General features: G+C 48.0%; 1 protein-coding gene across 1 annotated transcript in view; it reads right to left on the minus strand.

Annotated features, from left to right (window-relative positions):
- Positions 1 to 17,374, minus strand: part of ITGA9 (integrin subunit alpha 9) — a 285,545-nt gene that overhangs the window by 250,086 nt on the left and 18,085 nt on the right. The window contains exons 3-4 of the mRNA XM_038761964.1: positions 16,974 to 17,080; positions 10,796 to 10,919 (exon numbers count right to left, since the gene is read on the minus strand). Of these exons, the coding sequence (XP_038617892.1) occupies positions 10,796 to 10,919; positions 16,974 to 17,080 (231 nt within the window). The remainder of the gene's footprint in view (positions 1 to 10,795; positions 10,920 to 16,973; positions 17,081 to 17,374) is intronic.

Below are 17,374 nucleotides of genomic sequence, written 5' to 3' on the forward strand. Positions count from 1 at the left end.
GGGCTCTAGCCATTAGGCCATGCCCTCTGCCTTGCCCCAGGGTGGCTGGGAAGTTGCCCAGATTGGGGCGGGGGGGGGTGGGGGGTAATACTGCAAGAAGATGCCAAGTGCTGTTGGGATGCCATGACTTTGATCAATCAATAGCATTTATTGAGTACACTTGGGAGAGTACAATAGCATTAGTACACAAGATCTTCCCCTCAAGGAACTTGTGCAGGAGACAGACGCTTAAATAAATTATAGACAGGAGAAAGTAAAACAGAATACGTGTACATTAAAGGCTAGGGGAGTTGTGAGAATTTAACTGTAGGTGGCACAGATGGGCTCAAGTGACAATTGGGGGGCAAAGAGGAAAGAGGAGAGATTCATCCAGGAAGGATTCCTGGAAAAGGAGTGATTTTGGAAGGGCTTTGGAGATGGGGAGAGAGGGAACCCATCGGAAATAATCCCAGCCCACGCACTTTGCTCCTCTAGTGCTAACCTTCTGACCCCTCGCCCACATCCTGCCTCTGGCCTGGAACGCCCTGCCTGCTCAGATCTGACAGACAATTACTCTCCCTGTCTTCAAAACCTTTCATTCATTCATTTGTTCAATCGTATTTATTGAGCACTTACTGTGTGCAGAGCACTGTACTAAGTGCTTGGGAAGTAGAGATGGTCCCTACCCAACAACGGGCTCACAGTCTACTGTTCGAGGCCTTCCCAGACTAAGCCCCACTTTTCCTCATCTCCCACTCCATTCTGCATCATCCTGACTTGTTCCCTTTGCTCTGCCCCTCTCTCAGCCTCACAGCACTTATGTACATATCAGTTGTTCATTTGTTTGTATTGATGTCTGTCCCCCGCCCCGGCAGACAGCTCATTGTGGGCAGGGAATGTGACTGTTTATTGTTGTGATGTACTCTCCCAAGCACTCAGGACAGTGCTCTGCACACAGTAAGCACTCAATAAATACTACTGAATGAATACATGAATACAAAAGGGAAGCGAGTTCCAGGCAGGGAAGTGGGTGTGAGCAAGATGTCAGTGGGAGGAGAGAGAACAAGGCATAACAAGTCATAGCTTAGGAGGTGTGAGCTGGGAAGTAGTGGGAGAGAAGAGTGGATTCATTCAATCTTGTTTATTGACTGCTCACTGTGTACTAAGCGCTTGGGAGTGTACATTATAACAATAAGCAGACACATTCCCTGCCCAAAAAGAGGTTACAGTCTAGAAGGGGAGGTCAAGTACAGTGCCTTGCACACAGTAAGTGCTCAATAAATACAATTGAATGAATGAATGAATAAGTAGAAAAGTAGAAAGGAGTGAGGAGATGGAGCACCTTATGGTAAAAGATCTAATATTGAAGCACCATGGCCCAATGGATAGAGCTTGGGCTGGTGAGTCAGTCTAATCCTGGCTCTGCCACATGTCTGTTGTGTGACCTTGGGCAAGTCACTTCACTGCTCTGGGCCTGAGCTCCCTCATCTGTAAAATGGGGATTAAGAGTATGAGCCCCACGATGAGCATGGATTGAGGATAATGAGCCCTATGTGGGACAGGGACTGTGTCCAACCTGATTATGTTGCAATAATAATAATAGTAATGATAATGATGGTATTTGTTAAGTGCTTACTATGTGCCAAGCACTGTTCTAAGCACTGGGGTAGATACAAGGTGATCAGGTTATCCCACGTGGGGCTCACAGTCTTAATCCCCATTTTACAGAAGAGGTAACTGAGGCACAGAGAAGTTAAGTGACTTGCCCAAAGTCACACAGCTGATAAGTGGCATAGCCGGGATTAGAAGCCACAACTTCTGATTCTCAAGCCCGTGCTCTGTCCACTAAGCCACGCTGCTCCAAAATAATATTAATTGTGGTATTTGTTAAGCACTTACTGTGTGCAAGGCACTGTACTAAGCGCTGGGGTAAATACAAGCAAATAGGGTTGGACACGGTCCCCAGCATTTAGAACAGTGCCTTGCACTTAGCAAGCACTAAGAAATACGTAAAACAAAAAAAAAAAACGGTCAAGGTGTTTCCACTTCGTGTGGAGAGGAATAGTTAGCTAGTGAAGGTTTGCTTGTTTATATGTTTGTTTGGTTTTTTTGTGGGGAGGGGTTTCTCTGAGCTCCCAAGCCTCCAGTCAGTCTGAAACCACCCAGAATGAGACCCTCTCCTTCTGCCGCTTCTTAATGGAACAGAGGAAAGGGGATTTCATGCCTCTTAAGGGACTTTTCAAATCACGTCTTTCTCTGAAGCTGACGGTTCCCTGGACTGTTGCCACTGACTGGCAACATTTGGCATCCGTCAGAGGAGGCTTCCAGAGGCCCGGGAATGGTGCCAGTGGTGGGCAGGAAGACCAACTGTGGGGGGAAGTGGAGTTTCAGAGGGATGGAGGGGCAGCCCCTCACCACCCACGGAGTCTCGGCCAAACCCTGGAGCCAAGGCTGGGGGGAGGCAAGGAGGGAGAAGAGGGAGAATGCTTTATTCCCATTCTTGATCTGCCCCAAGCTCCCCTTACTTGTCCCACGTTCACCCCCAAGTAAAAAGCAGCTGACAATATTGGACAGTTGCTGAGCCCCAGAATGCAGGTTGGCGTAATGGACAGAGCACGGGCCTGAGAGTCAGAAGGTCATGGGGTCTGAATTCCAGCTCCACCACTTATCTGCTGTATGACCTTGGTCAAGTCACTTCACTTCTCTGGGCCTCAGTTACCTCATCTCTAAAATAGGGATTGAGCCCCACATAGGACAGGGAGTGTGTCCAACCTGATTTGCTTGTAACAACCCCAGCACGTAGTACAGTGCCTGGTACACTGTAAGTGCTTAACAAATACCGCAATTAAATACCACAGCTCAGACAGAGGAAAGCTCTCTCTTCTAAATATTCACATTATGCATCAAAATAATAAATGGACAAGGCTAAAGTAATGAATGTTTATGTCAGCCCCTAGAAGATTTCTCCCCATAGAGGAGAGGAAGATTAAGAAGACAACTCAAACATGTCATAATATTTACTCTTTCTAATAATTTCTTTCCTTAATCTCCATCTCCAATCTTTTCAGTTTTTTTTGAGGGGGGGGGCTAATTTTTTTTCCCTCACTGGGCTCAGGCAACATTGCATATTTTCAGAGCATCCTTCTTTTTTGACATGTCTGTTTACATATGCGAGACTTCATCCCTGTGTTTTGAAAAGGCTCTGTCCCCCACGAAGACAGCAGTACACCGTAATCACCCCCTAAACCCAATCAAGTGAGATTTCATTTCTAAATAAAACAGCTCAGATACCAGGGTCAAAATGGCAGAGAAGCAGCATGGTCTAGTGGATAGAGCACAGACCTGGAAGTCAGAAAGACCTGGGTTTTAATTCCAGCTGTGTCTGCTCTGACAATTATTATCTGCAATTATATCTGCAAATTATTTCACTTCTCTCTGCCTGAGTTACTTCATCTGTAAAATGGGGATTAAGATTATGAGCTCCATGAGGAAAGTGGACTATGATTATCAAACCCAGAGCTTAGTATAGTGCCTGGCAGATAATAAGTTCTTAAAAAACACCATACAAACCACACAAATAAGCAAGCAAACAAATGGTATGGCTGATTCCAGAGGACGTTGGCTGGATCAGTCAATCAAGGCTATTTATGGAGACCTTAATGTATGCAAAGCACAATACAATAGAACCGGTAGAGGCAATTCCCATCTTCAAGGAACTTACAGGGGAAGACGGACAGTAAAATAAATTAGAGGCAGGGAAAGCAAGGAAGTATAAGGATATGTATACAAGTGCTGGGGGCGGTGCCCGTGGAGGTGATGAAGGAGTAATTGAGTGCTTGGGGTGTGGGGCTAAGTGTGTGGAAAAGGCAAAAGGAAGGGAAAATATGATGGGTGGAAGAGAGCTTGGTCCGGAAGGTTTCCTGGAAGAGACGCAATTTCAGCAGGGCTTTGAAAATGGGGAAAGTGCCTGTCTGAAAGAAGCAGCATAGCCTAATGGATAGAACCCGGGCCTGAGAGTTACAGGGACCTGGGTTTTATTCCCCGGCTCTGCCAACTGTCTGCTGGGTGACCTTGGGCAAGTCACCTCACTTCTCTGGGCCTGGTTCCCTCATTTGAAAAATGGGGATTAAGAGTGTAAGCCCCATGTGGGACCAGGGACTGTGTCCAACCCAATTACCCTGTATCTACCCTAGTGCTTAGTGCAGTGCCTGGCACATAGTAAGAACTTAAATACCACAATTATTATTATTGTTTTTGTCTGCTGGAGAGGAGAAGAGTGTATGGGCTGGGCTGTAGTGGGAGAGGACCCAGGATTAGTTAGGGGGAAGAGAGGTCCTGTCTCTGATGGTGAGGACCTACTCAAGACTTGGCTTTGGGACCGTGAGAAGAGGCGGAGAGTCAGCTTCCTGTTCTGTCAGTTTAAGGTGAGATGGAAGAACATCCGAAAACACCATCTCTCCAAGCATATGACACTTTCCAGTAGCCTGATGGAAAGGAAACCTAAGGGTTTGGACACTAATAATCTAGACAGCTGAGATCGCTCAGTTATCTGTCATCGTGATCCTGCTGCGGATGGACATTTCAAAGCTTAGAGTGCCTGGAGGAAGCATCAAAATGGCATTAAAGCCACACTTCCGTGGGAGAAATGGTAGAATCATTTGTGATGGCGTAGGTTTGTTTTTCATTTCAGAGGAGGCAGGGTGGTTACTGAGGGTCCAGTGTACCGCTGCAGGGGTCCTTGGTTCAACACAGCGTGGGGTGAAATGCTGCTCATCTCATCCCTCTTCAGCTGCTCACATATGGGCCGGGAGTCCCCCCTGAGGTGCCAACCCTGGGCTGCTAAAATGGCCATCAGTCCATTGATGCTTGGACACCTTCCCTCCCGTCATTTCATTCCTGAAGGACCAGGACCAGTTCCCACTGGGACAATCCCATCCACCCACCAACCCTGCCCTGTCTGCCCGCATATGTTTCCCCTCCCCTGGTTCTCCACACAACACTGCTCCCCTCATCAGTGATGATGAGGCCCAGAGGGAAGTTGCTCAGGCCTCACAAGACTGGGAGTCAGATGCGCTAGAACCTACTCCAACATCTTAAGGTAAGAAGCAGGCCTCAACCCCGTCCCTCCCCCAGCCTGAGAGATCCAGGTGGAACCAACTGACCGGTGCGATTTTCCTGGAGGTGGTCACTTAGCCAGGCCCTTCTAAGCCGGCCCCTCTTCAACTCCTGCCCCCAAGGCTGGACTGTTTGTCGGACTTCCAGATGTGTTCTGTTTGGGCCCATTTCCTGAAATCCCTCTCATTTCCTCCCACCTCGGCACTTCCTGTCTCTCCTCAGGCTGCGCTGGTGACACTTCCCACCCAGCCGGACACAGGAAACACCTGAAAGTTTGCCAAAATGGACTCTTCGAGCCAAACAGCTACCTGGTTTCTGCAGGAGCCGGGGGTCCTAGTTCTGGGGAGGCCCCCCTCACCAACCAAGAGCCCCACGTCCTAAAGAGCTCCCATGTCCAGAGAGCCAGTTGAGCCATCTTGCCTTCCAGTGAGGCACTGGTTTCCCCAAAGATATGCTCTGTGTCTTGGGGCAAATCAATCTATCAATCAGTGGTATTTATTGAACGCTAACTGTGTACGGAGCACCATACTAAGCACTCAGAAGAATACAATAAAACCGAGCAGGTTAGACACGTTCCCTGCCCACAAGGAGCTTCCAGTCTAGAGGGGAAGACAAACATTAAAAAATACATTATGGATATGTACTAAAGTGTTGTGGGGCTGAAGGTGGAGTGAATAAGGGGTAATAATAATAGTAATAATGATGGCATTTATTAAGCGCTTACTATGTGCAAAGCACTGTTCTAAGCACTGGAGAGGTTACAAGGTGATCAGGTTGTCCCACGTGGGGCTCAGAGTCTTAATCCTCATTTTACAGATGAGGTAACTGAGGCACAAAGAAGTGAAGTGACTTGCCCAAAGTCACATAGCTGACAATTGACAATTGCCAGGATTTGAACCCATGACCTCTGACTCCGAAGCCCGCGCTCCCATGATCCAAGTGTGAAAGTCACCCTTACACAGTTTTCCATTTCTCCATCCGCAAGGTGAAGTGGCAAGTGGGCCCTAACACCTGGACAGACAGAGCCCTCTTCCTTGGACACCCCACATCTCCCATGTGACCCCGGAACAAGTGGTGACATTCATTAAGCATTCACTCTGTACCAAGCACTGTACTAAACACTGGGGTAGAAACAAGATAGGCTGAACACAGTTCCTCGCAGGAATCCCAGTCTAAGTAGGAGGAAGAACTGGTTGTATTGTACTCTCCCAAACGCTTAGTACTGTGCTCTGTACACAAAAGTACTCGATAAATAAGACTGATTGAATGAATTAATGAAGGGGTATTGAAGCTCCATTCTACAGATGAGGTCACTGAGGCACAGAGAAGTGACTTGTCCAAAGTCTCACTGCAAGGAAGTGGCAGAGATGGGATTAATCAATCAATCAAGAAATCAGTGGTATTTACTGAACACTTACTACGTGCAAAGCACTGGACTAGCACTTGAGAGAGCACAATATAACAGTTGGAAGAGAGTAGGACCCAGGTCCTCTGACTCCCAGGCCCGTGCTCTATCCACTAGGCCATACTGCTTCTCAACTGTTGCCCTTCTCCACCCCAACACAACCTTCACTCCAATGGGTCCTCAGGCAGCTTCTCTGTTTTGGGGGATGAAGAGTTCCTTATCAGGACACTTCCTCTCAGAAGGGGAAGTCGAGTCACCCTAGAATCAGATGGTCATGTTTTTTAAAGGATAAAGCATCCCACAGCAGGAGATGGGGAACATGTGCTGGAATGTCGGGGGCGGGGGGGGGGGAGGGGGCAGGAGACCCCACTGCTCACCATCCTCATGAGCCCCCACTGGGCTATGGTCTCTCCCCAGGTGCCCGGTGATCCTGGCAGCCAAGAGGATACTGACTGCAGGAAATGCTTGGGGCACCTCAGAAGCTTCTGGAAACCAAGTGACCTCCTGGTGGCATCAGGAGAGCCACTATCTGGCCTGCTTTGCCCCCACTGCTCTCCACATGGAGGTAGAGGCCAATTATGCCAGACTCTGCAAGCTGCCTTTTTGTTCTCTGGGAGGATTTTATAAATAATAATGAAAATAATAATGAGAATCATAATAATTACTGTACTTGTTAAGCACTTACTATGTGTCACACACTGTTCTAAGCACTGAAATAGAGACAAGCAAATCGGGTTGGACACAGTCCCTGTCCCATAGTGGGCTTCCAGTCTTAATCCCCATTTTACAGATGAGGTAACTGAGGCTCAGAGAAGTAAGGCTTCTTGCCCATGTTCACCCAGCAGACATGTGGCAGGCCTGTGCTTGATTCACTAAGCCAAGCTGTTTCCCTGGAGCCACTGCTATTTGCTCATTGTAAGCTCGCTGTGGGCAGGGATTATGTCTGGTATATTGTTTTATTGTACTCTCCCAAGCACTTAGTACAGTGCTTAGTGCACAGAAATAGCTCACTAAATAGGATTTTGAAATCAAAAACCATATAAACCAGTCACCACTCTGTCCTCAATCTGGGCTCTCCCCCAACTCACCACCACACACCTCGGTCTAGACCAAGAAGCAGCATGGACTAGTGGTTAGATCGTGGGCCTAGGAGTCAGAAGGACTTGAGTTCTAATCCCGGATCCACCACTCACCTGCTGGGTGACCTTAGGGCAAGTCACTTCTTTTCTCTGAGCCTCCCTTCCCTCATCAGTAAAATGGAGATGAAGACTATGAGCCCCATGAGGGACAGGGACTGCGTCCAGCCTGATTAGCTTCTATTCACCCCAGTGCTTACTATGGTGCCTGGCAGATATTAAGCGCTTAACAAATACAACAAAAAAAAAGGAGAAGTAGTCCAGGGGGCTGTGAGAATTTCCATCAGCCCTTTCTACAGGGACGCAACAGAGAGGGAAGAGGGCCAGAGCCAATTTTCTCATTTCTTAGTTGGCTCCTTTTGGCACCCGCTAGACCTGGGGATAATGAGAGGAAAGCAGAAGTGGGTGGAGGGAGAGCACCAGTCATAGCCCTAACCACAAAGTGGCCCAGCTTATCCCAGAGATCAGCCTCAAGCCAGGGAGCTTCCATCCATCTCCCCTCCCTGGCCAGAATGCTCTCCGTGGTGGCAGGGTTTCCCTCTACTGCTTCCAGACAACCAGAGAAGAGGGAGGTAGGGGTGGCTTCCTTTCTCGATAAGCACCGCTGTCCCATGGGAAGGGAGGGATTGTCGCTATTCTGTTTTCAAGACAGTTAAAAAGAAAGAGGCTTGCCAGTGCCCCCTCATGTGTGGGGCATGCATGTGTGTCCGTGTGCGTCTGCCTGTGTCATTGTGTCTCTGTGTGTCTGCGCATGTCCGTGTTTGTGTCTTTCTGTGTGTGTCTGTGTGTGCCTGTATGTGTGTCTGTCAGTGAGCACGTCTGTCTCTGTGTACTTGTCTCTGTGTGTGCCTGTGTTTGTGTGCGAGTGTCTGTGTATGCAAGTCTGTGAGCACGTCTGTGTGCATGTGAATGTCTGCAAATGTGACAGTGTTATTATTCCCCTGTGTGTGTGTGTGCAACTGTGTTTGTGTCTGTCTATCTGTGTCTGAGTGTGCCTGTGTGTGTGTCTGTCTGTGAGCTTGTCTGTCTGTGTGTGTGCTGGTCTGTGTGTGTCTGTGTGTGTGTCTGAGTTATTGTGTCTGTGCGTGTCTGTGTGTGTCTGGGTGCGTGTCTGTCTTTGAGTAACATCTGTGTGTGTGTGTGTGTGTGTGTGTGTGCCTGTGCATTTCTGTGTTTGTGTGTCTCTGTGTCCATTCTGTGTGTATCCTGTCTTCCTATTCCACCCTCCAAGACAAGGATGATCTCTTATTCATTCATTTATCCATTCATTCATTCACTCATTCAATCAATCGTATTTACTGAGCACTTACTGTGGGCAGAGCACAGTACTAAGTGCTTGGGAAAGTACAATACACCAATAAACAATGACATTCCCTGTCCACAATGAATTTACAGTCTAGAGGGGTCCAGCAAGCTAGGCCACTGCCCGGGGCGTTCTCTGGCTCAGAACAACTAAATGCTTGATGCCTGCCTCATGGTCCTACTGCCCCCGCCATCCCACATGCCTTCTCATAAGGGCACGGCCCAGCCCGGTGTTTAATAATAATAAATAATAATGATGGCATTTGTTAAGCACTTACTATGGGCAAAGCACTGTTCTAAGCGCTGGGGGGGATACAAGGTGATCAGGTTGTCCCACATTGGGCTCACAGTTTTAATCCCCATTTTACAGATGAGGTAACTGAGGCTCAGAGAAGTTAAGTGACTTGCCCAAGGTCACACAGCAGACATGTGGTGGAGCAGAGATTCGAACCCATGACCTCTGACTCCAAAGCCCGTGCTCTTTCCACTGAGCCACGCTTCTTCGCTGTTTGACAGGCAGCGGCTCTCCTAACCCCACCAGGAGGCCGCTTGCTCTCCAGAAGTTTCTGAGGCGCCTAAGCGACTCCTGCCAATCGATATCTGCTCCACTGCGGGAAGCACCAGGCACCTGGGGAGACAGCTTAGCCCAGAAGGGGCTTGCAAGGACGGGGAGCAATGGAGTCTCCTGCTTTCCCCTCCCCGCATTCCACCACTTATTTCTCTTCCCCTCCCGCCACATGTTTTACCCTTTAAAAACAAAGCCGCCTGATTCTAGGGCGGTTAGACTTCCCCTTCTGAAAGGAAGTGCCCTGATAAGGAACTCTTCATCCCCCAAAACAGAGAAGCTGCCTGAAGCTGCCACAGGAGTGGGGGCTGGGGAGAGGGAGGGAGGAGGGGCAACAACTGAGAAGCTGCTCGGCATAGTGGATAGACCATGGGCCTGGGAGTCAGAAAGTCATGGTACTAACCCCAGCTCCACCACTTGTCTGCAGTGTGACCTTGGGCAAATCACTTCACTTCTCTGGGCCTCAGTTACCTAATCTGGAAAATGGGGATTGAGACTGTGAGCCCCATGCGGGGCAGGGACTGGGTCCGACTTTATTAGCTTGTATTCGGCCCAGTGCTTAGTACAGGGCCTGGCACAGAGTAGGCGCTTAACAAACACCATAACTATTATTGTTAAGACTCCCCTGCCCTAGGACCTTTATGAGCCTCAGCAAGCAACCCTCAAGACCCACTGGGGATGGGATGGAGGTTTCCCCGGTTCTTCAACCGGGACTAAAGTGGTGCATTGGGAAATTGCTTTTATTTTTTCCTAACTTCCCCAGGAAACATGGAAACCTCCCCTCCTCTACAGGACAGCAGCTTTGACAGCATGTGGCTTGTTAAGATAAATAGAAGAGCGTGAAGGCCCCTTTATTGTTCTGAATATAAAAATAAACAGTTCGGCAATGGCCTACAGGTCACTAGGGGAACGCTGATGCCAAACACAGGTGGGATCGTGGGATCCTAGAGATGGGAAGGAACTGCCCACCCAGAGGTCATCTGGGACAGCCCCCTGCCTCCTGACAGGAGGGTGCCAAACCTGCTCGGGGCTCTGCGTTAGTCTGTAAACAATAATAAACCAAGTTCCAGGTGGAGCAGAGACATTTTGTTCAAGAATATCGAGAAAAATATCAAGAAAGAGCCCTGGGCCTTTTCCAATGAATGTTCAAGTAGGGCGGCAGAGAGGGGCCAGATCAGAAAAGGGAGCCTGCTGGGACTAAATCGCTCTGAGGTCTGTCTGAGGACCACCGCTGCCCCAAGGCAGGCTGGGAAATATTGCCAAGTGGGTGGCTTGGAGGGATCGGGCCCTTACCTTCATAGCAAGGAATCAGGGTCCTGCCGTTGGCCTGGAGATTGGAGGGGATGATGTAGCAGAAGCCATGAGGGAGGATGTGGTCCGTCTCATAGTAGATGTTCTTCCAGCGATGGGCACAGGCCTACAGGGAAGCAATGTTGAGGGGGAGATCAGTATGGCCACCCACAGGCAGGGAGGGCTGGCCAGAGGATGGGGAGGGGCTTGGGGTGAAGAGAACTGGGAGGGCAGTCTGCGTATCACTTTGGATAGAAAGGTCCCATAGCATTTCCTCTCCTCAACTCCAAGGAGGCTGAATCAACTCTTCCATCACTGCCAGGCTCACTGACTCTCTCCATCGTCCTATTGATCGATGGTATTTATTCAGCATTTACTGTGTGCAGAGCACTGTACTAAGTAAGCATTTGGGGAAATATAGTATAGGTAGTAATAATAATAATAATAATTATGTGTTTGTTAAGTGCTTACTAAGTGCCAAACACTGTTCTAAGCACTGAGATAGATATGGGGTAATCAGGTTGTCCCACATGGGGCTCACACTTTTAATCCCCATTTTACAGAGGAGGTAACTGAGGCACAGAGAAGTGAAGTGACTTGCCCAAGGTCACACAGCAGACAAGTGGCCGAGCCAGGATTAGAACCCATACCCTCTGACTCCCAAGCTTGTGCTCTTTCCACCAAGGCACGCTGCTGGGTAGACACAGTAGACATGTTCCCAGCCCACAAGGAACTTCTAGTCTGGAATCTAAAACATCAAAGACCAGTCTGGATGTCCTCTGAACCAGGGCCTCTCCCCAGACCCATGGGGTGGCGAGGTTTTGAAGTTGCAGCAGCGAGCGGCCATTGAAAATGGTAGAATGATGGGAAGTTTGAGATGGGACTGGACTCCAGACGGCATGGGCAGCAGCACACTGGGGCCTCTCCTGGTCCCCCTGACCACCTGACCTGTTAGATTCCGAACTTGGTCTTTCATCTTGTTCTGGCATTTATCTTGTCTTCTTCTTTCCTAATGCAATTGTCACTAAACCCTTCCCTGATAATTCTTTGACTGAGAGCCCTCAAAGAGTTAGGGTCTGGGTCTAACTCTCTCCTGGTCTACCCTCTTCCCAGTGCTTAGCTCAGTGCTCTGCATCCAGGAGATGCTTCATAAGTACTATATCACAACTGTCACTAGCCTAATAAGCCTGTTTCCACGGGCCTTTGTGCAGATTTTAGAACATTTCTGAGGCTAATTCTAAGCAACACAAGCAGAGAGGGGTGGCAGAACACAGACAGTGCCAAGATTTTGGAAAAGGAAAGGAAAATCTAGGCATATTTCCTCAACTCCACCCTTCTCAGACTCTCCATCCTTCTCTCTCTCCTACATGAAATCTTTCCACTCAGACTAGGATACATGCCCACAAAACCTCACTGGGGTGGGCTATAGGCAGGCAGCCCTGTGCTCATCCACACTGACACTGGCAAGCATAGATTAGAATCAATGGTAATTACTGGGCACTTACTGTGTACATAGCACTGTACTAAGCACCTGGGGCAGTACAATACAAGGGGGTTTGTAGACCTGTTCCCTGCCCACAGGAAGCTTTCAGTCTAGAGGCAAACATAATATAGAGGAAGCTTCTAAAAGAGCAGGGTCTGGTGTGTTTGACATGCTTTCTACAGATTACAGCATGTCACATAGCTCTGCACCTGGATTAGCATGGCATAGTGAATAGAGCCTGGGCCTGGGAGTCAGAAGGTCATGGGTTCTAATCCCAGCTCCACCACTTGTCTGCTGCGTGACCTCGGGCAAGTCACTTCACATCTCAGCCTCAGTTACCTCATCTGTAAAATGGGGATTAAGATTGTAAACCCATCGCGGGACAGGGACTGTGTCCAACCCGATGTGTTTGTATTCACCCCAGCACTTAGTACAGTGCCTGGCACATAGTAACTGCTTAACAAATACCATAATGATTGTTATCATTATTATTATAAGCAATGATGTTGCTCTGTGTTCATTCTTTCCCTACCACACTGCACACACCTGGATTATTCTCCAAGAGCCATGCTTCTAAAAGCCTGGTTCATTTTCCCTCCCATTATCTAGTTCACTTGGGAAAGTCCAAGCTCCTAAAATAAGGGCTGTAATTGAAAATTCCCCTCAGAATCGCACCTGGAGAGTTTCCAGTACTTTATCAATCTTTGGCTGTGGGAGGGAGAGTCAAACAGAGTCCTATCCATTCCATTCCTAGCTTGGCCAGTGGTTTGAGAGTGGAAGGCAATCTGCTACAAGTCAAAACTCACCTGTGCTGGGCAGCAGTGGCATGAGAGAGAGTGGAGGGTGGAGACTTAAGTTTACTGCATGGAAGGAGGCAATTGTAAACCACTTCCAGATTTTTACCAAGAAAATTCTACGGATCCACTACCAGGACGATTGCAGACAGTGGTGGGGTATTCTGGGAGAGATGTGTCCATGGAGTCGCTATGGGCCTGGAAACGACTCAATGGCATAAGATGAGTCAATTGAAAACTCCCAAAGCCTTCAGGCTTTGTTTAAGATATCCTCTGAGTGAAAATCTCCATCCAGTGTGGGAATGCTGTTGGATTTGGTCCCCATTTTTACACCTTTCCCTCAGTCCCACAGAATTTACAGAACTTTATCTATATTAATGCCTGTCTCCCCCACTAGTCTGAAGCTCGCTGAGGGCAGAGAACGTCTAATGTTTTATACTGTACTCTTCCAAGCACTTAGTACAGTGTTCTGCACTCAGTAAATAAAATTAACTGATTGACTGGGAACTCATCGAGAGCAATTCATGGGGTTGGCCATGTTTCATTAGCTTCAGGAGCAGGTTGAATTTAATCAGCTCCGAGTCACAAAAATAATAATAATAATTATGGTATTTGTTAACTATTTACTCTGTGTTAAGCACTGTTCTAAGCACTGGGGTAGATACAAGCTAATCAGGTTGGACACAGTCCCTTTTCCACAAGGAGCTCACATTTTACAAAATCCCCATTTTACAAATACGGTAACTGAGGCATAGGGAAGTTAAGTGACTTGCCTGAGGTCACACAGCAGACAAGCTTGGCGATTTTCGGAGTCACCCCTGACCTCTGAGCTGGTCATTTTAATTATGAAAGTGCAAAGAAAATCCATGTTTTATCTATGAAAACACCTTATAAAGAGAAAGCTATCACTTGTACAACATTATCCTAAGAGGCTGCTCTTTCAAACTCATAACTGAAATTTGTGGCAATATTACTGTCATTTAATGACAGTGACACTGCCATGCATTCAAAATCACACCTAATTTAAAATTGGGCAATTGCTTGAGTATTGCCAATTAAGCATGGCATGGGAGAGGACACACAACCCACAAGCCTCAGCTAGAACAATGACAAAAGCACTCACGTGAGAAGCAGCAGGGCCTAGTGGATATAGCACGGACCTGGGTCCTAATTCTAGCCCTGTCACTTGTCTGCTGTGTGACCTACAACAAATCACTTTGCTTCTCTGCACCTCAGTTACCTCATCTGTAAAATGGGGATTAAGAGTGTGAGCCCTCTGTGGGACATGGACTGTCTCCAACTTGACTAGGCTTGTATCTATCCAGCACTTACAGTACTGAGCACTTGGGAGACTACGATATAACAGAACTAACAGACGTGTTCCGTGCCCATAACAAACTTGCAGTCTAGAGGACTGTAAATACAAGGGCCAAGCACTGTACTAAACAAAGTATTGTAGTCTCCCAATGGCTTAGTACGGTGCTCTCAACATAGTAAGCGCTCAGTAAATATCATTGATTAATTGACACATTCCTGCTCAGAGAATCTTTGGAGGAGACAGAATACTGACGTGGTCAGCCTGACCCATGATCCTTGTTTCTGGTATTTGTTAAGGGCCTACTATGTCCCAGGCACTGTACTAAGCACTAGGGTAGATACAAGATAGTCTGATTGGACACGGTCCCTGTCCCACCTAATAGCACTCACAGTCTTAATCTCCATTCTACAGCTGAGGTAACTGAGGCACAGAGAAATTAAGTGACTTGCCCAAGGTCAAACAGCGGACAAGTGGCAGAGCCGGGACTAGAACCCAGGGCCTCCGACTCCCAGGCCCGGGCTCTTTCCACTACTCCACACTGTGCCTCTCGGTACCCTTATACACCGAGGCATGCAGAATCTCAGGAATAATCCATTGAATTAATGCTGCCACTTTTAATAATAATGATGGTATTTGCTAAGCGCTTACTATGTGCCAAGCACAATACAAAACCCATGGGCACTACTTAACTTGCATAGTCCCCCCCTCTCTCCACAGAGGATTGCTTGGGCTAAAATAGCATCCCCATAGTCTATAAATGCAAGTCTGAGAACAGCTACTCATATAAAACAATTCCAATTGCCCATTTTTACTCATGAGTCAAATTTTTATGGCTTGAGAACTTAAAGTACTTAACAATATTATTTATGCCGGACACATTAATTATCTGGGAGTTTGTGAGGGCTGGTGGAGAGGAGCTCGACCTTCGGGGCTAGAGCTTTCCATTGCCCTTTTTGTCAGCGAGCCATACATTAGGAGGAGGTTGTTTATAATGGCCCTTTCCTCAACAGTCCAGAGCCTTGTCAGAAAGAGTGGAGTGGATTTAACAACTTCTTCCTTTAAGCGAGTCGGGCGAGGGCACTCTCCGTAAGGATCATTCTTCAAGGACTGGGAATTATTGCTTTTCAACCTGATCTGGAAGTGATTTCTCTCCTGAACCATTTCTAGACAGCAAAGGCCCCAGAGACTCACGTTTCTGGTTCAGACCTGAATAACCGTACGATGACATTAAATCCTTACTGTGAGGCCGGAAGCCAATATCCCTGAATGGAAAAGGGCCCAATGTGGAAAAGCCAAGGGAAATTCCTCAGGATCTGCTTATAAGTGATGGAAAACACACTGAAGTATCGCTCAGTATCACAAATGACCGTGGCCACTTCTCATTTGAACATCCTGCTGACTGCCCCAGCCTGATTAATGACCACAGGAATCTCTCCCAGAGGAGAAGTCAGGAATGAGGGAGAGCAAAAAGAGGAGACTAGTTCCGGCTGAAGGGAAGTTTTGAGGCTGGGGGGAGGGGAAGGAATGAGGCAGATAGAATTCCCTAAACTGGAGAGCGGAGGTTTGTCCAGACTCTCAGGGCCGACAGGAATTCCTCTTCCACAGAAGAAAAAAAAAGTGGGGGTCAGGGGAGAGGACAAGGGAAGGGGGTGGGAGAGCAAAAAGTGATGAGACAGCATGACTTTGTGAATAGAGCACAGGACGGGGAATCAGAAAGACCTGATTTTTAATCCCAGCTCTGTTACTAAAAAGTGAAGAAGCAGCAGAACCTGGCAAATAGAGCATGGGCCCGGGAGTCAGAAGGACCTGGGTTCTAATCCCAGCTCTGCCACTTGTCTGCTGTGTTACTTTAGGCAAGTCACTTCACTTCTCTGGTCTTCAGTTCCCTCATCTGCAAAATGTTCTCCTTCCTACTTAGAGACTGTGAGCTCCATGTGGGGCAGGGAATGTGTCCAACCTGATTACCTCCTATCTACTCCACTGCTCAGGACAGTGTTCTGCACACAGTAAGCACTCAATAAATACAATCGATCAATCAACTGAAGGATTGAGAGAAAGTACCTGCAGAGGCAGCTCACTTAAGGAGGAGTCATTCAGTCATATTTATTGAGTGCTTACTGTGTGCAGGGCACTGTTCTAAGCAGCTGGGAGAGTACAATACAACAATAGAACAGACACATTCCCTGCCCAAAACAAGTTTACGGTCTAGAGGGTGAGACACATTAATATAAATAAATAAATTACAGATAGTGCTGTGGGGCTGGGAGGGGGGATGAATAAAGAAAGCAAGTTAGGGCTACACAGAAGGGAACTGAAGAAAAGGAAAAGAAGGTTTAGTCAGGGAAGGCCTTTCAGAGGAGACATGCCATCAAATAAGGCTTTGAAGTTGCAGGGAGGGGGAGCATCTGTTGGATGTGAAGAGGGACAGCATTCCAGGCCAGAGGCAGGACATGGCTGAGAGAGACAAGTTCGAGGTCCCCTCACAAAGAGTTACCAGAGTCAACAACCCCCAGGCAGACCCCCACCCATTCAGGCCCAAATGGCTCTATTCCCCACCCCGGGTCAGCACGGAGGTGCGGTTCTTACCAACACGCGGCCATCGGCTTTGGGCTGCCTTGCCAGGCTCACCCCCATCCACTCGTCATCTCGGTCCTCTTTGCAGGTCTTTCCACAGAGACTGCCCCGGATCTTCCCTGGAGATGGGGGACAGTGGGAAAAGGTGTCATGTTTTTAGGGAGAGGGACTTTCCCCTCAAAGGGAGGAAGACACCACCTCTGCTGCTTTAAAAAATTTGTCTCCCTCTCTGCCTATTCACATGAAGAAACCACCACCTCTCGTCACTCAGAAATGAAATTATGGACCCAAACATTGAGGCAGGGAGAGAAAGGGGCTAGGGGAGAGAGGCAGGGGCTCTCTGCAGGATAAAAGGGCAGACAAGGCCAGCCTGGTGGAAAATCAATCAGTGGCATTTATTGAGCACTTACTGT

Source organism: Tachyglossus aculeatus, chromosome 2 (assembly GCF_015852505.1).
Source record: "Tachyglossus aculeatus isolate mTacAcu1 chromosome 2, mTacAcu1.pri, whole genome shotgun sequence".
Classification (NCBI taxonomy): Eukaryota; Metazoa; Chordata; class Mammalia; order Monotremata; family Tachyglossidae; genus Tachyglossus; species Tachyglossus aculeatus.